The 15,660-nt window shown below is 42.3% G+C and overlaps 1 protein-coding gene across 5 annotated transcripts in view; it reads right to left on the bottom strand.

Moving 5' to 3' along the window:
* The window catches only part of SEC22C (SEC22 homolog C, vesicle trafficking protein), a 52,783-nt gene that overhangs the window by 5,744 nt on the left and 31,379 nt on the right, over window positions 1-15,660 (bottom strand). For all 5 annotated transcript variants that reach the window (XM_009239157.4, XM_009239160.3, XM_009239158.4 and 2 more), the window contains exons 2-6: window positions 15,129-15,337; window positions 9,766-9,929; window positions 7,350-7,529; window positions 3,859-3,977; window positions 2,207-2,272 (exon numbers count right to left, since the gene is read on the bottom strand). In XM_009239157.4, the coding sequence (XP_009237432.3) occupies window positions 2,207-2,272; window positions 3,859-3,977; window positions 7,350-7,529; window positions 9,766-9,929; window positions 15,129-15,310 (711 nt within the window). In that variant the 5' untranslated portion in view covers window positions 15,311-15,337. The remainder of the gene's footprint in view (window positions 1-2,206; window positions 2,273-3,858; window positions 3,978-7,349; window positions 7,530-9,765; window positions 9,930-15,128; window positions 15,338-15,660) is intronic.

The raw sequence follows: 15,660 nt of genomic DNA, 5'->3' as shown, positions 1-15,660 counted from the left end.
AAATGACCAGGCTGTTGGCAGTAGAGAAAGAAGAGCTGCACGTAAGCTGCAGACAGCCAGGCTGCAGACAGGGGACCCTAACGTGACTGACTGGCCCCCCAATGAAGTTTTCCTTCAGGGAGCCAGGACAGGCAAGCAAGCTGGTGAGAGGAAGCCATGCTTTTACTATTTTGGTTTCTCCTGAGCCACGACTACATTGAGCACCACTCTTCCCTTGGGCACCCTCCTTATCATGTCTTCCAAAGCATCTCTGAGTCGGGGAAAGGTCTCACAGCAGGGAGAGTGACTGGTATTTTGTGTATGACTATCACACATAAAAGGGGTCATTCTTGTTCTGCAAAAGGTGGAAACGGCATTTTGGTTCAATGCTTTCTTTTTTTTTTTTTAAAAAAAAGGACATCGCTGAACATGGATCAATCCGACAAAGGTTCAATCTACAAGCGAGACAGTGAGCTATCCAACTAGGAACACAGTTGAAGGAATGAGGTGGAACTGTACAATCCCTGCAGTCCTAAAACATAGCTCTAGGAAACTGCCACTGGCTATGTCCAAGGTCTTGGAGACTTGTTTTCTAAAAAATGAGTGCATTTTCATGGGTTGAAAATTTCTTTTTGCATAATCAGGTAATGCTTTTTCCTTTTTTTTAGGCAATGTCTTTCTCTGTTGCCCAGGCTGGAATGCAGTGGCGTGATCTCAGCTCACCGCAACCTCCACCTCCAGGGTTCAAGTAATTCTCATGCCTAAGCCTCCCAAGTAGCTGGGACTACAGGTATGCACCACCACACTCGGCTGATTTTTGAATTTTTATTATAATAGAGATGGGGTTGCACCATGTTCCCTAGGCTGGTCTTGAACTCCTGGCCTCAAGTGATCCACACATCTTGGCCTCCCAAAGTGCTAGGATTGCAGGCATGAGTCACCACACCTGGCCTGGGTAATTCTTAAGAATAAACCATTCTAGGATGTATGTGGAAGAGAAGGAAAGTGTCCTAAGAACAGAAATTTTAATTTTTAAAAAAGGGAGAAAAAAATATGTGTTCAGAGAGAGTGCTAAAATCCTAGTCCATACGGAGGACAAGGAAGGAGAATTAGAGCCAGGCTTTCACTAGAATTAACTCTGCCTATGAGGGACTCAAAAGCGCCTCTTTATGCCACCCCTTAGTACACAGCTTATTTGAAAATAACTAATCAAAACCCTCTAGTTAATGTTCTAATGTTTGCTTCAGTTCCTAAAGAACAGGTCTGAGTCAGAAGGTATTACTATTTAAAAACAACAACAACAACAACAAAAAACAGCAGTTCTTTGACCTAGTCTTATATATATTTTTTTTTTTTTTAAATTTCTTGCGGAGGTCAGGCGCGATGGCTCATGCCTGTAATCCCAGCACTTTGGGCTGCCGAGGCGGGCGGATCACAAGGTCAGGAGATCGAGCCCATCCTGGCTAACACGGTGAAACCCTGTCTCTACTAAAAGTACAAAAAAAAATTAGCCAGGTGTGGTCGTGGGCACCTATAGTCCCAGCTACTCAGGAGGCTGAGGCAGGAAAATGGCGTGAACCCGGGAGGCAGAGCTTGCAGTGAGCCAAGATTGTGCCACTGCACTCCAGCCTGGGCAACAGTGCAAGACTCTGTCTCAAAAAAAAAAGTTCAGAGATGGGGTCTTGCTATGTTGCCCTGGTTGGTCTCAAACTCCAGGCCTAAAGTGATCCTCCCACCTTGGCCTTGAAAAGTACTGGGATTACAGGTGTGAGCCACAATGCCTGCCTAGACCTATATTTTAAAAACTACATGTACACAGATGCTACTTTTATAGAAGGACATTTCTGTGCTTGGACTGTCCTAATAATAAGCACAAGGCAATATCTTGCCACTCACTAGTCAGGCCTAATCCAATCCCCATGTAATCTCATCCCTCCCTTCTGGGAAGTCAAATCCAAACTGCTGGTTTCTGTTCTGCTGCTGTCAATAGCCCCTTGGCCTTGAACAAGGGGCTTTCCCTTTCTGAGCACAAAGTTCTTCCTCTGTAAAATGAGAGGACTGGCCAGGATGGGCCTAAGGTCCTCCACTAAGGGCTTGGTATTGTCCATGATTTGAACCATGACCTTGGTGGAACAAAAATCACATCTAGAAACTTGCTGATAGATGAACAGAAGAACAAAATAAGGTCATGGATTTAATCCACTGACCAAAATATCGTTTCACCCACCTGGAAAATGCAGGCTACGAAAGGAACAAGAAAAGCCAGAATGTTTCCAATTTCCTCATGGGCAACCTAAAACAAATACAAGGAACACAAGGAAAGGGATATTTAGATGAAAGGAAACACTGTGACATAAAGCACTTTACTCTGCCTTCTGTCTGGTATGGTTGACAGTACAAAATCCCTGGCTGGGTGAGACACAAGTTCCTGTTTATGCACCAGATCAGGGTTAGCATACAATCGTTTTCAACAGCTTGGTCACAGCATGTGCCTCCTGTTCCCATGTGATTGTGCTGTCTTCAACCTGGAATGAGCCGCCAATCCCTCCACCTCTCAGAAACCTAAGCATCTGTTAAGACCTAGCTTTCTCTAATTCCTCCCATCTCCAGGCACTGCCGCCTCCTTAGGGTTGCCACCAAACACTGTTTTGGGCCATGAGAGCCCCCAAAGCAGGGACTATGTCTTAACCATCTTGCTGGCCAGGTACTAATTCTAATGTATACAAACAGACAGTTGGTAAGTATCTGGCTAAGAGCAATCATAAACAATAAGAGTAGAAACCACAACACACATTGATCAAAGACAGGATGTGGTAACAGGCAGTTACCACTCATAACACAGGCCTGCTGCCATTCTCCAAACAGGTCAGTCTACAACAGTCTCCTGAGGTTCAACAACAGTCATGCTTCAGACTTTACCCACTATATACATGGGTGTGAGTATGGTGGCACTATCTTTAAAAGTAATATCTATTTGTTGATGCTAATAATGGTTCTATACCTTCTCTTTTTTGTTTTGTTTTTTTTTTTTTTTGAGACGGAGTTTTGCTTTTGTCGCCCAGGCTAGAGTGCAATCGCGCAATTTTGGCTCACTGCAATCCCTGCCTCCCGATTTCAAGCAACTCTCCCACCTCAGCCTTCTGAGTAGCTGGGATTACAGGCATGCGCCACCACGCCCAGCTAATTTTGTATTTTTAGTAGAGATGGGGTTTCACCATGTTGACCAGGCTGGTCTCAAACTCCTGACCTCATGTGATCCACCCGCTTCAACCTCCCAGAAGTGCTGGGATTACAGGCGTGAGTCACCACACCCGGCCGATACCTTCTTGAAATATTTCTTAAAATACTTCAAAATTTTAAAACTGTTTTTAAAAAGCACTGAAATAGTAAGTTCCTTTGAAATGAGCAGACCAGTGAAGGAACTTCCTAGTGACATATAATTCTTCGACAAAGACACAAAGAAGGTGGCATCTGCATTATACAAATCAGATTACGGGACAACCTTTTCTCAGGAGACAAAGAGCCTGAACCTTAAAATCAGAGAATGAAACTTTTGTCCTGGGTAAATAATCCAGTCCCTGGAGTGACTGCGGGGTCCCAAGAGCCACAGGGTGGTCTAATGTCCTTGTAGCAAATTCTCCATTTCTTACCAATATCTTGGCAGCCCCTCCTGCCTCTTAGGACAATAGACATTAAAAGAGCAACCTTCATATTCATTCAACTTACTACAAAGAATAAAATTTATAATAAAATTCATACTAGTTTTGAAAAATTGTAAAACCTCAGTTTTATAGATAAAATGTATCCCTATCACTTTCTTCTATCATATGTCCTTCAATTTAAACTGTCTAAAAAAAAAAAAAAAAAAAAAAAGGTTACCTGTAAAGAATGTTCTGCAAGGTGAACGCCTCGAATGAGATTCAGGGCAGCACACATGATGTTGAGAATGAGGGAGAGGATACCCAGGGCTGTCACTGGTTCCATTCGGAAATTAGGAGCTTCACAGTGAAAAAAAACAAGTGTCTAGTGTAAGTAATTTCTATATGAAAGAAAAATAAACGAAGACATTAACTAGACCTACACTAATGATAGGTTCACTATGTTAAACATAGAATTACAAACATATTAATTGTAAAAGCAGCAGAAGTTAGAAAGGAAAAAAGGCAAGAAATGATGGACAGAATGGATGTGGGTATTTGAGTAAAGTTTCTTCCAGAAAAAGGCTCTTTTCCAGGCAAGCACAGGTTTTTCAAGCGCTTAATTTCCTTTCTATCTAAAGCAGTGGTTCTCAACCAGGGGCAATCTGCCCCCCAGTGGATATTTGGCAATGTCTGGAGTCATTTCTGGTTGTCACAACTAGAGACAGGCTGCTACTGGCATCTAGTGGATAGAGGCCAGGAATGCTTCTAAACATCCTACAATGAATGCATAGGACAGCCTCCAAAATAAAGAATTATCTGATGCAAAAATGTCAATAGGGATCAGGCTGAAAAATCCTAAAACAATTTTTGGCACACACCTGTAATGCCAGCACTCTGGGAGGCTGAGGCAGACAGCAGATCACTTCAGCCCAGGAGTTCAAAACCAGCCTAGGCAACATAGTGAGACCCTGTCTCTACAAAAAAAAAATACAAAAAATTATCCAGGCATGGTGACGCATACCTGTAGTCCCAGCTACCTGGGAGGCTGAGGTGGGAGGATCACCTGAGCCTGGGAGGTTGAGGCTGCAGTGAGCCATGATTGCGCCCCTGCACTCAAGCCTAGGCAACATAGCGACCTTGTATCAAAAACAAAAACAAAAAAGTTCAGGCACAGTAGCTCATGCCTGTAATCCCAGCACTTTGGGAGGCTAAGGTGAAAGGATCACTTGAACTCAGGAGTTCAAGATCAGCCTGGGCAACATGGTGAAACCCCATCTCTATTAAAAAAATATATAAAAATTAGCCAGGTGTGGTGGTATGTGCCTGTAGTCCCAGCTACTCAGGAAGCTAAGGTGGGAGGATAGCTTGAGCCCTGGAGGTGGAGGTTGCAGTAAGCCAAGATCCCACCATGGTACTTTAGCCTGGGCGACAGAGCAAGACCCTGTCTCAAAAAAAAATTAAATAAGTAAGTAAATAAAACAGTTTCTTATACTACCAGAGAGGACCAAGGCTTTATTTGTAATTGGTTGTCAAATGTTTAAAGCATTTCTATTATATGCCTCAACATTCAACTTGTCCTCTTTCTCTGACAATAACAATATGTGATGTCATGTGCACTTCTAGAGCAATTCACAGCAAATGCAATTTTTAAAATTCTAAAATAATTGGAAAGAGGGAAACATGGATTATTCAGGTTACAAGCTGTTTCTAGAACTATAATTAGAACAAATGCTCATTTTCTCTGTAAAGATAACCACTGAAATTGATTTTGGTTCACATAATTAAATGGTGTCCCTCTCATTCTCTCGCTATACTTTCTTACCCTCATATTTCACACACACACAAATACCTCGTCACAATCCAACTTATGCCTATTGTTAGTGTGTTAGAGTTTCCACTGAGCAATTAAAAGTTACTGTTAGAACAGAATATGCTACCTGTAAAGATTCTAGCCTCAGGACAATAGGGTAAATCAAATCACAGTAAAATGTTCTAGAAAGACGGGCAAGGTGACACTTTCTGGATTTGCTCCTCTTGTCTAAGTGTTTAAAAAACAAAACATACATTACAAAGATATGCCTGCATTCATATACGGTAAGGGAGAATCTTGGAGCTCAATTACCCAGTCTTCCTTTTACAAAAATTAAGTTTATTCTCAATATAAACTAGAACCACTTATTGACTGGAATGAGAGCCAATCCAAGTATTGGTTGAAACACATTAAACTAAAACACAAAGTTAAGTCAAAACCATGAATATAATACATCACTTTTAAAATTCAAGAAATGAGTTTAGCATAAAACAGTTAAAAACAAAGTAATTAAGACTATTATAGTGTAGACAGTTCTTTTAGCAAAGGATTCAGCTCTTATGCCATTATAGAATTCTTAGAATGTAAATATCCAATTTAATTAAATATTAGTTTAATTGTATGTAACTATAAACAGGAATGCAAAAAATCATACTTTGTTATGTGATAAGCATTGAGTGGCTAATGACATTAATGACAAAGGCATGGAATGTCAGTGCACTGTGATCACGTTCATTAAGACCTCTTCCTTCAGATGAGGTCTCTGAAATCCACAGGGATAGAGGGAGATCCCAGGTCTCAGAGACAGCCAGACAGTGAGAACATTAGAAGCCCTGGCTCCAGCCCCCTGCCCAACGCTCTCATCCCCATTGTCTTTCCTCCAACAAGAAGTGTGGGGGTTTCAGATCTACAACATTTCAGTAAATAATATGATAAGGATTCTCTCTCTCTCTCTCTCTCTCTATATATATATATAAATAATATATGTTTTATATATAATATATATATTTATATATAATATATATAATACCAATCTATACAGTTCAATAAGTAACTTACAGAAAAAGAGAATGAATCTTCTTTATAACATTTAAACTTGTAGTTCTGTCAGAACAACTTGGACTTAAATAAATAAATAAATAAAAACATAAAATTTAAAAATAATAAACTTGTAGACTTCACCCTAATTAAGAAAATAACCTGCCAGCTAAGCGTGGTAGCTCACACTTGTAATCCCAGCACTCTGAAAGGCCGAGGCAGGAGGATGATGGCTTGAGCCCAGGAGTTCGAGACCAGCCTGGGCTGTAACATGGTGAAACCTTGTCTCTATTTGAAAAAAAAAGAAGAAGGAAAAGAAAAACGAAAATAACCTGCCAAGTCACTCTTCAGCTCCTGAATTTCATCACAATAGCTTCCCCTCAAACCAATCCACTTGTAATAGTCAATTTTTTTCTTTTTTGAGACAGGGTCTCATTCTGTCACCCAGGCTGGAGTGCAGTGGCTCACAATCATGGCTCGTTGCAGCCTCGACTTCCCGGGCTCAGGTGATTCCCCCACTTCAGTCTCTGCAGTAGCTGAGACTACAGGCACGAGCCACCACCTCTGGCTAATTTTTTGTATTTTTGATAGAGATGGGGTTTTGCCATGTTGCCCAGGCTGGTTTCAAACTCCTGGACTCAAGTGATCCACCTGACTTGGCCTCCCAAAGTGCTGAGATTACAGGCATGAGCCTCCACGCCTGGCCTGTAGTCAAAGTTTTTATAACAGCCACCAAGAAACAGGACTGGTCCATATTTTTCTCAGCATATTTTATACCACTCCCTCTCCCCAAAAAATAGCTTTCTAGTGAAAAAAAATCAATGTCCATTTGAAATACATAATATCACTTCATCAACATCAGGGAACAACAAGCCACTTACCAGGCTCTAAGTGCATCGGTGTGTGACCATTCATCACCCCATTTGCCACATCAGTGTCCTCCAGAGTGAGAACCACTGGAGGCTGCAACTTGAGCTCCTCCTGAATTTTTTCCAAGCTGGTCTCCATGTGAGAGGAACTTACATAGTTAAAATGCCACTTCACTTTCTGAATGATGCTGTCTGCAAAAAGTTAAGCATTTTCATCAGAACAGATATTATAAGACAATATGTACAAAATGAAGTTCACATTTCTCTTTTTGAAGATAGGGTCTCACTGTCGCCCACTCTGGAGTGCAGTGCAGTGGTGCGATCACAACTCACTGCAGCCTTGACCTCCCAGGCTCAAGTGATTCTCCCACCTAAGCCTCCCAAGTAGCTGAGACCACAGATGTGTGCCACCACACCTGGCTAATTTTTTTTCATTTTTAAATTGTTTTTCTGTAAAGACAAGGTCTCACTGTATTGCCCAGGCTGGTCTCAAACTCCTGAGCTCAAGGGATTCTCCTGCCTCAGCCTCCCAAAGTGCTGGGATAATAGGCGTGAACCACTGCACCCAGCTGAAGTTCACATTTCTAAGAGCTAATAAATCAGCCAGATTCTGAAAAGCGTCAAGTTAAACATAAAGGCCAAATGATTGCTAATATGAACACTGTCTGATCAATCTCTTCAAAGCAGGATAATTAAAATGTGATTGACTAAAAAGGCAATAATGCATCACAGAACCTCAGTGATGAGACAGTCAGGGGGAAAAGGGCATGCGTCTTAGCCCCTTACCACTTCTGATAGTACAGTACAACTCTAGGCAATTTACAGAATATTTCTAAGCTTGAAAAATGGAGACAGTTACTCCTGACCTGATTAACTCAAAAAAAAGGGCTTGTTTGAAAAAAATTACAAATGAATATGTTGTGCAAACTAGGATTATATATTTGAAAAGTATTCATTTTAATTCTTAAATTTATGTTAGTATAAATCCATTATCAAATCTGAACAGTTCTTGAAGTGAAGTTTCATACATACTGGCAAAGCAAAATCATGTATAATTCTACTCTCAGTGTACTTTGACTCATTCTACTCCCACTCAACAATGAGCAAACCTGATGCTGGAAAAGGGACTCCCATCAGATCAAGCACGTGGCTTTAGAAGGAAGGCACATGCAGAGATAAGGGGAGAGAAGAACACAGGTCTACCCAGTTCCAAATCAACTCACAGCCCAGGGATGCTGCAGCTGTGGTCTGTTTTGGACTAGCAGCCCTCTTCAGAGAAAGAAGTGTGGCCCAGAGCACAAGCTTGACTAAGACCTCACAGGGAGACTCAGGGGCAGAACTCTCAGTCTATCACTGGTCTACCAGGCTGAAGCCTGCCTACCAGGGTGACACCAAAAGAGGGTGCTAGCCCCATTCCTGATGGGCTAGCCAGTAGAACACATGAAGGAATATGAGGGCTATGGCAGGAGTAGCCAGAAAACCTAAGTGGCAACACTTCCAGGTGCTGGTTCTGCCCCCTGACCATTTACAACAAATGCTGCCAAACCTTTGTTTAAGAACATCACAGAGTCAGCAGCTGTTTACATGGAGAGCACAGACTGTCCCCCAACTCTCATCTCCATTCCTCTTCTCCCAAGAGCTCAAAATGACCCACACCTGACCAAAATAGGGCACACACTATGATTACCATGCTGTGTTCCAAAGTCTCTAAGCCTCAACAAGGCCTTTCTGGCAGAGCCTAGAAAAGAAGTATCATTTTCCAGAGCAAACTTCTGGGTCAAGGAACTGTTTTTTTCTTACTTCCAAATCACCGCAGACTGATATTTTGATTTAAAAAAAGCAATAAAAAATAATCACAGGAATGTCAAATTACTGTAAGAATTTCTAAACACCAGTTCTCACTTTCTGTGCTTACCTCCTGATGGTAAACACCCTTTGAGTAGTAATGCTCTGGGGCAGGGGTCAACAAAAGTTTCTTACAATGCCAGTTAGTAAATATTTTAGGTTGGTGGCTACATGGTCTCTATCACAACTCAACTCCGCTGTCGTAGGGCAAAAGCAGCCACAGACAACATGTAAAAGAATAAGCATAGCCGCATTCTGCTTTATTTACAAAACAGGTGGCTGGCCTATGGGCCATCGTTTGCTGACCCCAGCTTCAGAGAGCTGTGGGTTAAAACCTACACATTTCACCCTTCCTCCACCCTGCCCCCAGGCTCTGTGGAGATGAAAAGCCAGAGTGTTAAACCTTGACGCTTTCCGGGACACTTCAATTGCTATGAAATCTCATGGTACAAGTCTGTTCTTCAGTGACATGTTTTTGCATCTCCAGTGGTTTTCCTTGATGGTCAAAGCCAAACCTAAACTGTAAATTCTACACATATAACACCATGGAAGAGAACAATAAATATGAAAGAGGGTTACAAACCAAACTCAAGAAAAGCGTATGGCCTGGAGGCTAGGCCAATGCAGGTAGTGTCATAGGAAGCTGTGAATTCCCACCACAGGGTCTCCAGGAAGCAGAAGGCCATGGCTGCTGGACACTGGCAGGAGCAGATAGCCATGCAGGCCACGTCCCCGAAAGAAGAAAAACTGAAACAAAAGGGCAATATCTGTATTACCAGGAAACAGCCCCATGTATTCCCATCCCACACCCAGACACAACCTTAACTCAATTCTGCACTTGCTTGGCTTTAAACAGTCCTGTAGCTGTTTGCTGCAGGTATATTGTCTCTTCAGTTTGACCTATTCCTGAGACTGTCTTTCTTCCACTTCCTTTAAAATGTCTAGTAGTCTTAGTCAATGACAGCCTGTGATCACTCTTATTTATTCATGCATGAGGGATGCATATTCTATTGGGGGAGTTAGCTTCAGACTTCTCCACATCTATTGAGAAAACGTTTTTCTTCTTTAATCTACATCAACAGATTTCCTAATGTTAAATGATCCTGGCATCCTAAAATAAGCCCTTGTTGGATCTGAGTTCCTACATATTCATAAACATACAACTGCTAGATTTAGTTTGCTAACATTTTAATTGGGACTTTTGTGTCTATGCAAATAAGACTGGCCTATAATTTTCCTTTCTTATACTGTCTTCATCTGATTGTGGTGTTTAGGATATTTTGGTCTCATAAAATAAATACAGGGCTTTTCTTCTTTTTCTACTCCCTTTTGGGCTGTCATGCTATCATTTCAAGTTCAGGGTACAGGGGCTCTAGGTCACCTATCTGTGTGTCTACTGACTCCCACTCACTGTGGAATGTCTCCTCTTGTGTTTTATCATTTTTTGCTGAGAGGTCATCCCTATGGGACTTTTTTTTGTAAGAATCCCCTGAGGCCCGAGTTGTGGCACACTTCTTCCAGCGTGGTTCTGCATTTGCTCTGGCTGGCTACCATAGCAGTGTCATTACTCTGGGACCAATACTGATGTTTCAACCTTGGCTTAGGAATTCCTAGACTTTGGGGAGTATACACTCCAATTTCAACCTTTTACAAGGCACAAGAACAACATTTCAATTTCTTAGGTGAAATTTATTTTTCCTTCCCACACAAATCCAAGTAGAGGTGAGTTACCCTATATCAATGGGAAAACTATTTCCCTCACCTATCACCATTTCATTAGGTTGTGGCCTGACAAGAACTTTCCTTTATGCAAGAGTGTTTTGTATTGTTTTGTTTTTTTGACACAGGGTCTCACTCTGTCATCCATGCTAGAGTGCAATGGCACAATCTCAGCTCACTGCAGCCTCAACCTCCCAGGCTCAAGCCATCCTCCCACCTCAGCCTCCCAAGTAGCTGGGACTACAGGTGTGCGCCACCACACCTGGCTAATTTTCGTGTTTTTGTAGAGATGGGGGTCTCTCCATGTTGCCCAGGCTGGTCTCGAACCACTGGGCTCAAGCAATCTGCCTGCCTCAACCTCCCAAAGTGCTGGGATTACAGGCGTGAACCACTGCACCCAGCCACAAGGGTCTTGTTCTGACACTCCATCCTATGTAAGCCCAAACCAAGCTCCAATTTTATGGTGACCGAATGCCAGGAGCCTCACTGTCCGCTCACACACTTACTACCTTAATATTCTGCCCCCCTTTCATTTCTAGCATCTTAGGATTTCTTTCTTTCAAGATTAACTACACATTTAAAGTAATTGTCGATATATATTTACCCTCATTTCTGGATGTTTTCAGCAGGAGGGTTTTTAGGTTATGTTGTTCTACCAACTTTTTGAAACTGTAACTCCCTATATAAAAACTTTTCCAATCTAAAAAAAAGGACAACTCTCTTCCTTATGGAAGAAATCCTTCAGAAGGGTCTAGGCCACTCTAGGATGGAGGTGTTTCTATTTGAAAGAGGACCCGTGGTGTGGGATGAGTTTGTCCCCCTAAAAAGATTTACTGATGTCCTAACTCAAAGAAATAGAGTCTTTGAAGATGTAACCAAGATAAAATGAAGTCATACTGGATTAGGGTGGACCCTCATCTAATGATTAGTATCCTTATATGAAAGGAAATTTGGACACAGAGACAGAAGGAAGAAGACCATGCGACCATGGAGACAGAGCCTGCAGTAAGGCATCTACAAGCCAAGGAAAACCAAGGATTGCCAACGACTTCCAGAAAGTAGTAGAGGTTTAGGAAGGATTCTTCCTTAAAGTTTGTAGAGGGAACATGGCCCTGATACCTGTGAGAGAATGAATTCTGTTGTTTGAAGCCAGTTTGTGGTCATTTGTTATGGCAGCCTTAGGGAACTAACACACTCCTTACTATTAAAAGCTATGGTACTGCTCACCTGTAAGAAAAGAAAGTCTGTTTCCTCTGCGAAAATAATGGTAAATATTTAATTCAAAATTACAAATGAGTAGAACATTTTTTATTCCTTTTTCCAAAATACTACTGAAGTATCCAGGATTTAAATCTGAAGTCTTAGACTTCTTTTTTCTGTGAAAAATATCCTTTAATGGAGAAAAGCTTTCCTATTTGACGTACAGATCAGTTAATCACAGCATAGTAAAGGAGAGACCATCAAGGACAGCATGTTCAGGCCCCCAGAGAAAGGGGCTGCACATGTGGGCAGGTGCAACTCAGTGTTTGCTCCTGAACATCCAGAGCCCACATCACCAGGTGACAGCTGCATGTGCCTATTATTTGTCACCCCCTTCAGGACATGGCCCTTCTAGCCTGACATTACCACCTAGCCTGGTGTCAGGCCTGGACTTTTCCTTTTGTTTTTATAATTCTGAGACTGAATTCCCCTAAAAGGACCTCAGCTTAGCAGGTCAACTAAAAATTTACTATTCAAGGCCGGGTGCAGTGGCTCACGCCTGTAATCCCAGCACTTTGGGAGGCTGAGGCGGGAGAATAACGAGGTCAGGAGTTCGAGACCACCCTGGCTAACACGGTGAAACCCTGTCTCTACTAAAAATACAAACAAAAATTAGCCGGGCGTGGTGGCGGGCACCTGTAGTCCCAGCTACTCAGGAGGCTGAGGCAGGAGAATGGCGTGAACCCAGGAGGTGGAGCTTGCAGTGAGCCGAGATCACGCCACTGCACTCCAGCCTGGGTGACAGAGCGAGAATCCGTCTCAAAAAAAATAAATAAATAAAATATTTACTATTCAAGGAAAACAAAAGGGGGCCAGGCAAAGTGGCTCATACCTATAATCCCAGGGCTTTGGAAGGCCAAGGCAGAAGGATCACTTGAGCCTAGGAGTTCAAGACCAGCCTGGGCAACATGGCAAGACCTTGTCTCTAAAAAATAAAAATAAATTAGCTGGATATAGTAGTGTGTAGACTCAGCTACTTGGGAGGCTATCTATCAATAATCTATCTATCTAATCTACCTATCTATCTAGAGACAGAGTTCCAGCTACTTTGGAGGCTGAGGTGTGAACATGGCTCACTGCGGCCTCGACCTCCTGGGCTTGAGCAATCCCCCCACCTCAGCCTCCCAAGTAGCTGGTACAGGTGCACCCTACCACACCTGGGTAATTTTTAATTTTTTTGTAGAGATGGGGTCTTATCATATTGTCCAGGCTGGTCTTCAACTCCTGGGCTCACGCGATCCTCCCGCCTCAGCCTCCCAAAGTGCTGGGATTACACGCGTGAGCCACTGCACCCAGCTGAGACCTTGTCTCTAAAAAATAAAATAAAAAATAAAAATATAAGGAGAGCAAAAGGGACTTGCTAAGTAAAGGTCTAAAACAAGAGAAAATAGACGTAAAATCTAACAAGTCATTCTGATATTCTAAAATCTGCCTTGCCCCTGATGCCTCCATAGAATGACTGGCTTCTTGCTCTGAGTCCTAGAACAGGAAATTGTATAACCCATAAGAAGCAGACTTTGGTGCCTAACTGCCTGCATTCAAATCCTGGGCTGACCAGTTACTAACAGTGTAACCTTAGTTAAGTTTTTTTTTACCTCAGTTTCCTCCTCTGCAAAACAGGTGTTAACACTATTACCTACATCATTAGCCACATAAAACACAGAATAGTGCCTGGCATATAGAAAACACTCAATAATATCAGTTATTGTAACCAGGATTATTGTAATCACTTGATTCCTACTTCCAATGGAACATTTTCCCCACTGTATTACAGTTAGTTATATATTTCTCTTGTTACCTTGTTAGACTTTAAGTTCCTTGAGAAAAGAGACCTACTCTCACTTATTTTTCACTCTCCTGCTCCTGTCACATAATAAAAATTTAAAAATGACCAGGCGCAGTGGCTCACGCCTGTAATCCCAGCACTTTGGGAAGCCAAGGTGGGCAGATCACCTGAGTTCAGGAGTTTAAGAGCAGCCTGGCCAACATGGTGAAACCCCGTCTCTACTAAAAAATTCAAAAATTAGCCAGGCGTGGTGGTAGGTGCCTATAATCCCAGCTACTCAGGAGGCTGAAGCAGAAGAATCACTTGAACCCAGGAGGCAGAGGTTGCAGTGTGAAGAGAGTTTGCCACTGTACTCCAGCCTGGGCCACAAAGGCAAAACTGTCTCAAAAAAATAAATAACTAAAAATTAAAAAGTGAAAAATTAAAACACAAAAAAGTAAAAAAATTAAAAAGCAAAGGTATAAATAAAGTATAAATGAAATTTTTTTCTTATTTTCTTGGCTTTCTAACTCTCATTATTTTCCCTCCCCAACATTATAATCTAGTATCTACTCCCTCCTTACCTTTTCTCTTCCCCTGCATCTGAGTGAAGAAAAAACTACAAAACTAAAGACACGAACCCAGGTCTCCCAATGCTCATGGGCACTCCACTAACAGAAGTTAAGAGCTGGTGCAGCCATGGCTGGGCACAGTGGCTCACACTTGTAATCCCAGTACTCTGAGAGGTCGAGGCAGGTGGATCACCTGAGATCAGGAATTCGAGACCAGCCTGGGCAACATGGTGAAACCCCGTCTCTACTAAAAATACAAAAATTAGCTGGGCATCGTGGCATGTGCCTATAATCCCAGCTACTCAGGAGGCTGAGGCATGAGAAATGCTTGAACCCAGGAGGCAGAGGTTGCAGTGAGCCAAGATGGTGCCACTGCACTCCAGCCTGGGTGACAGAGCGAAACTCTACCTCAAAAGAAAAAAAAAAAAAAAAAAGTTGGAGCAGCCATTCCTGAAGCTCTAAGAAAACCCATTTCTTTTATGATTCTGTTGTAGACACACATGACCTCAGACCACTGATGCTAGATCTACTTTTAATACACAATGTGATCAGCATAAGATTACCACTACATGTAGTTAAAAGTAATCCAAATTTTGCTAATATTCTGAAAAAGTGAATATGCTCACTTACTGTATACTAAAGTCACAGCCTTCTGCAGAACCTCGACCTGGATACTGGGCCAGTCGCAAGGCTAAACTCTTGAGCCGTCTCCTCCATTCCAAAAAATCTTGGGTGTGGTAAAAATCAGTAGAGGCCGAGAGGGGCAGTCCATCCCTTACCCGTACCACGCAGGCAAAAAAGATCATGGACATGGTCCACAAGAGAAGTCATGAGGACACCTGAGGAAAGCAAGGTCACCTTGTTACTGAGGCTCAAATGACAGTGCCAGAAATACCCCCACCTGTGAAATTCCCACTCTAGGGTTTTTCTCCCTTATTCTCACTATAATTGCAAATGTTGCTTTTATTGTTATTTCCCTGGCCTCTACTGCTACATCACTCCCAATTTTCCTCCCTTCATTATCCTCCCTGCCTTTTCTGCACTTGTAATTCTCTTTTTCTTTTTCTTTAATGAGTCTCTCCCTTTCCAGAATTAAGCCAACTGGGATGATGGGGAAAGGAATAGAGAAGAACGGACACAGGACCAGAGGGCTCAGGACTAA

The sequence above is a fragment of the Pongo abelii genome, chromosome 2 (assembly GCF_028885655.2).
Source record: "Pongo abelii isolate AG06213 chromosome 2, NHGRI_mPonAbe1-v2.0_pri, whole genome shotgun sequence".
Taxonomy (NCBI): Eukaryota; Metazoa; Chordata; class Mammalia; order Primates; family Hominidae; genus Pongo; species Pongo abelii.
This window is presented reverse-complemented; position numbering and strand designations above follow the sequence as displayed.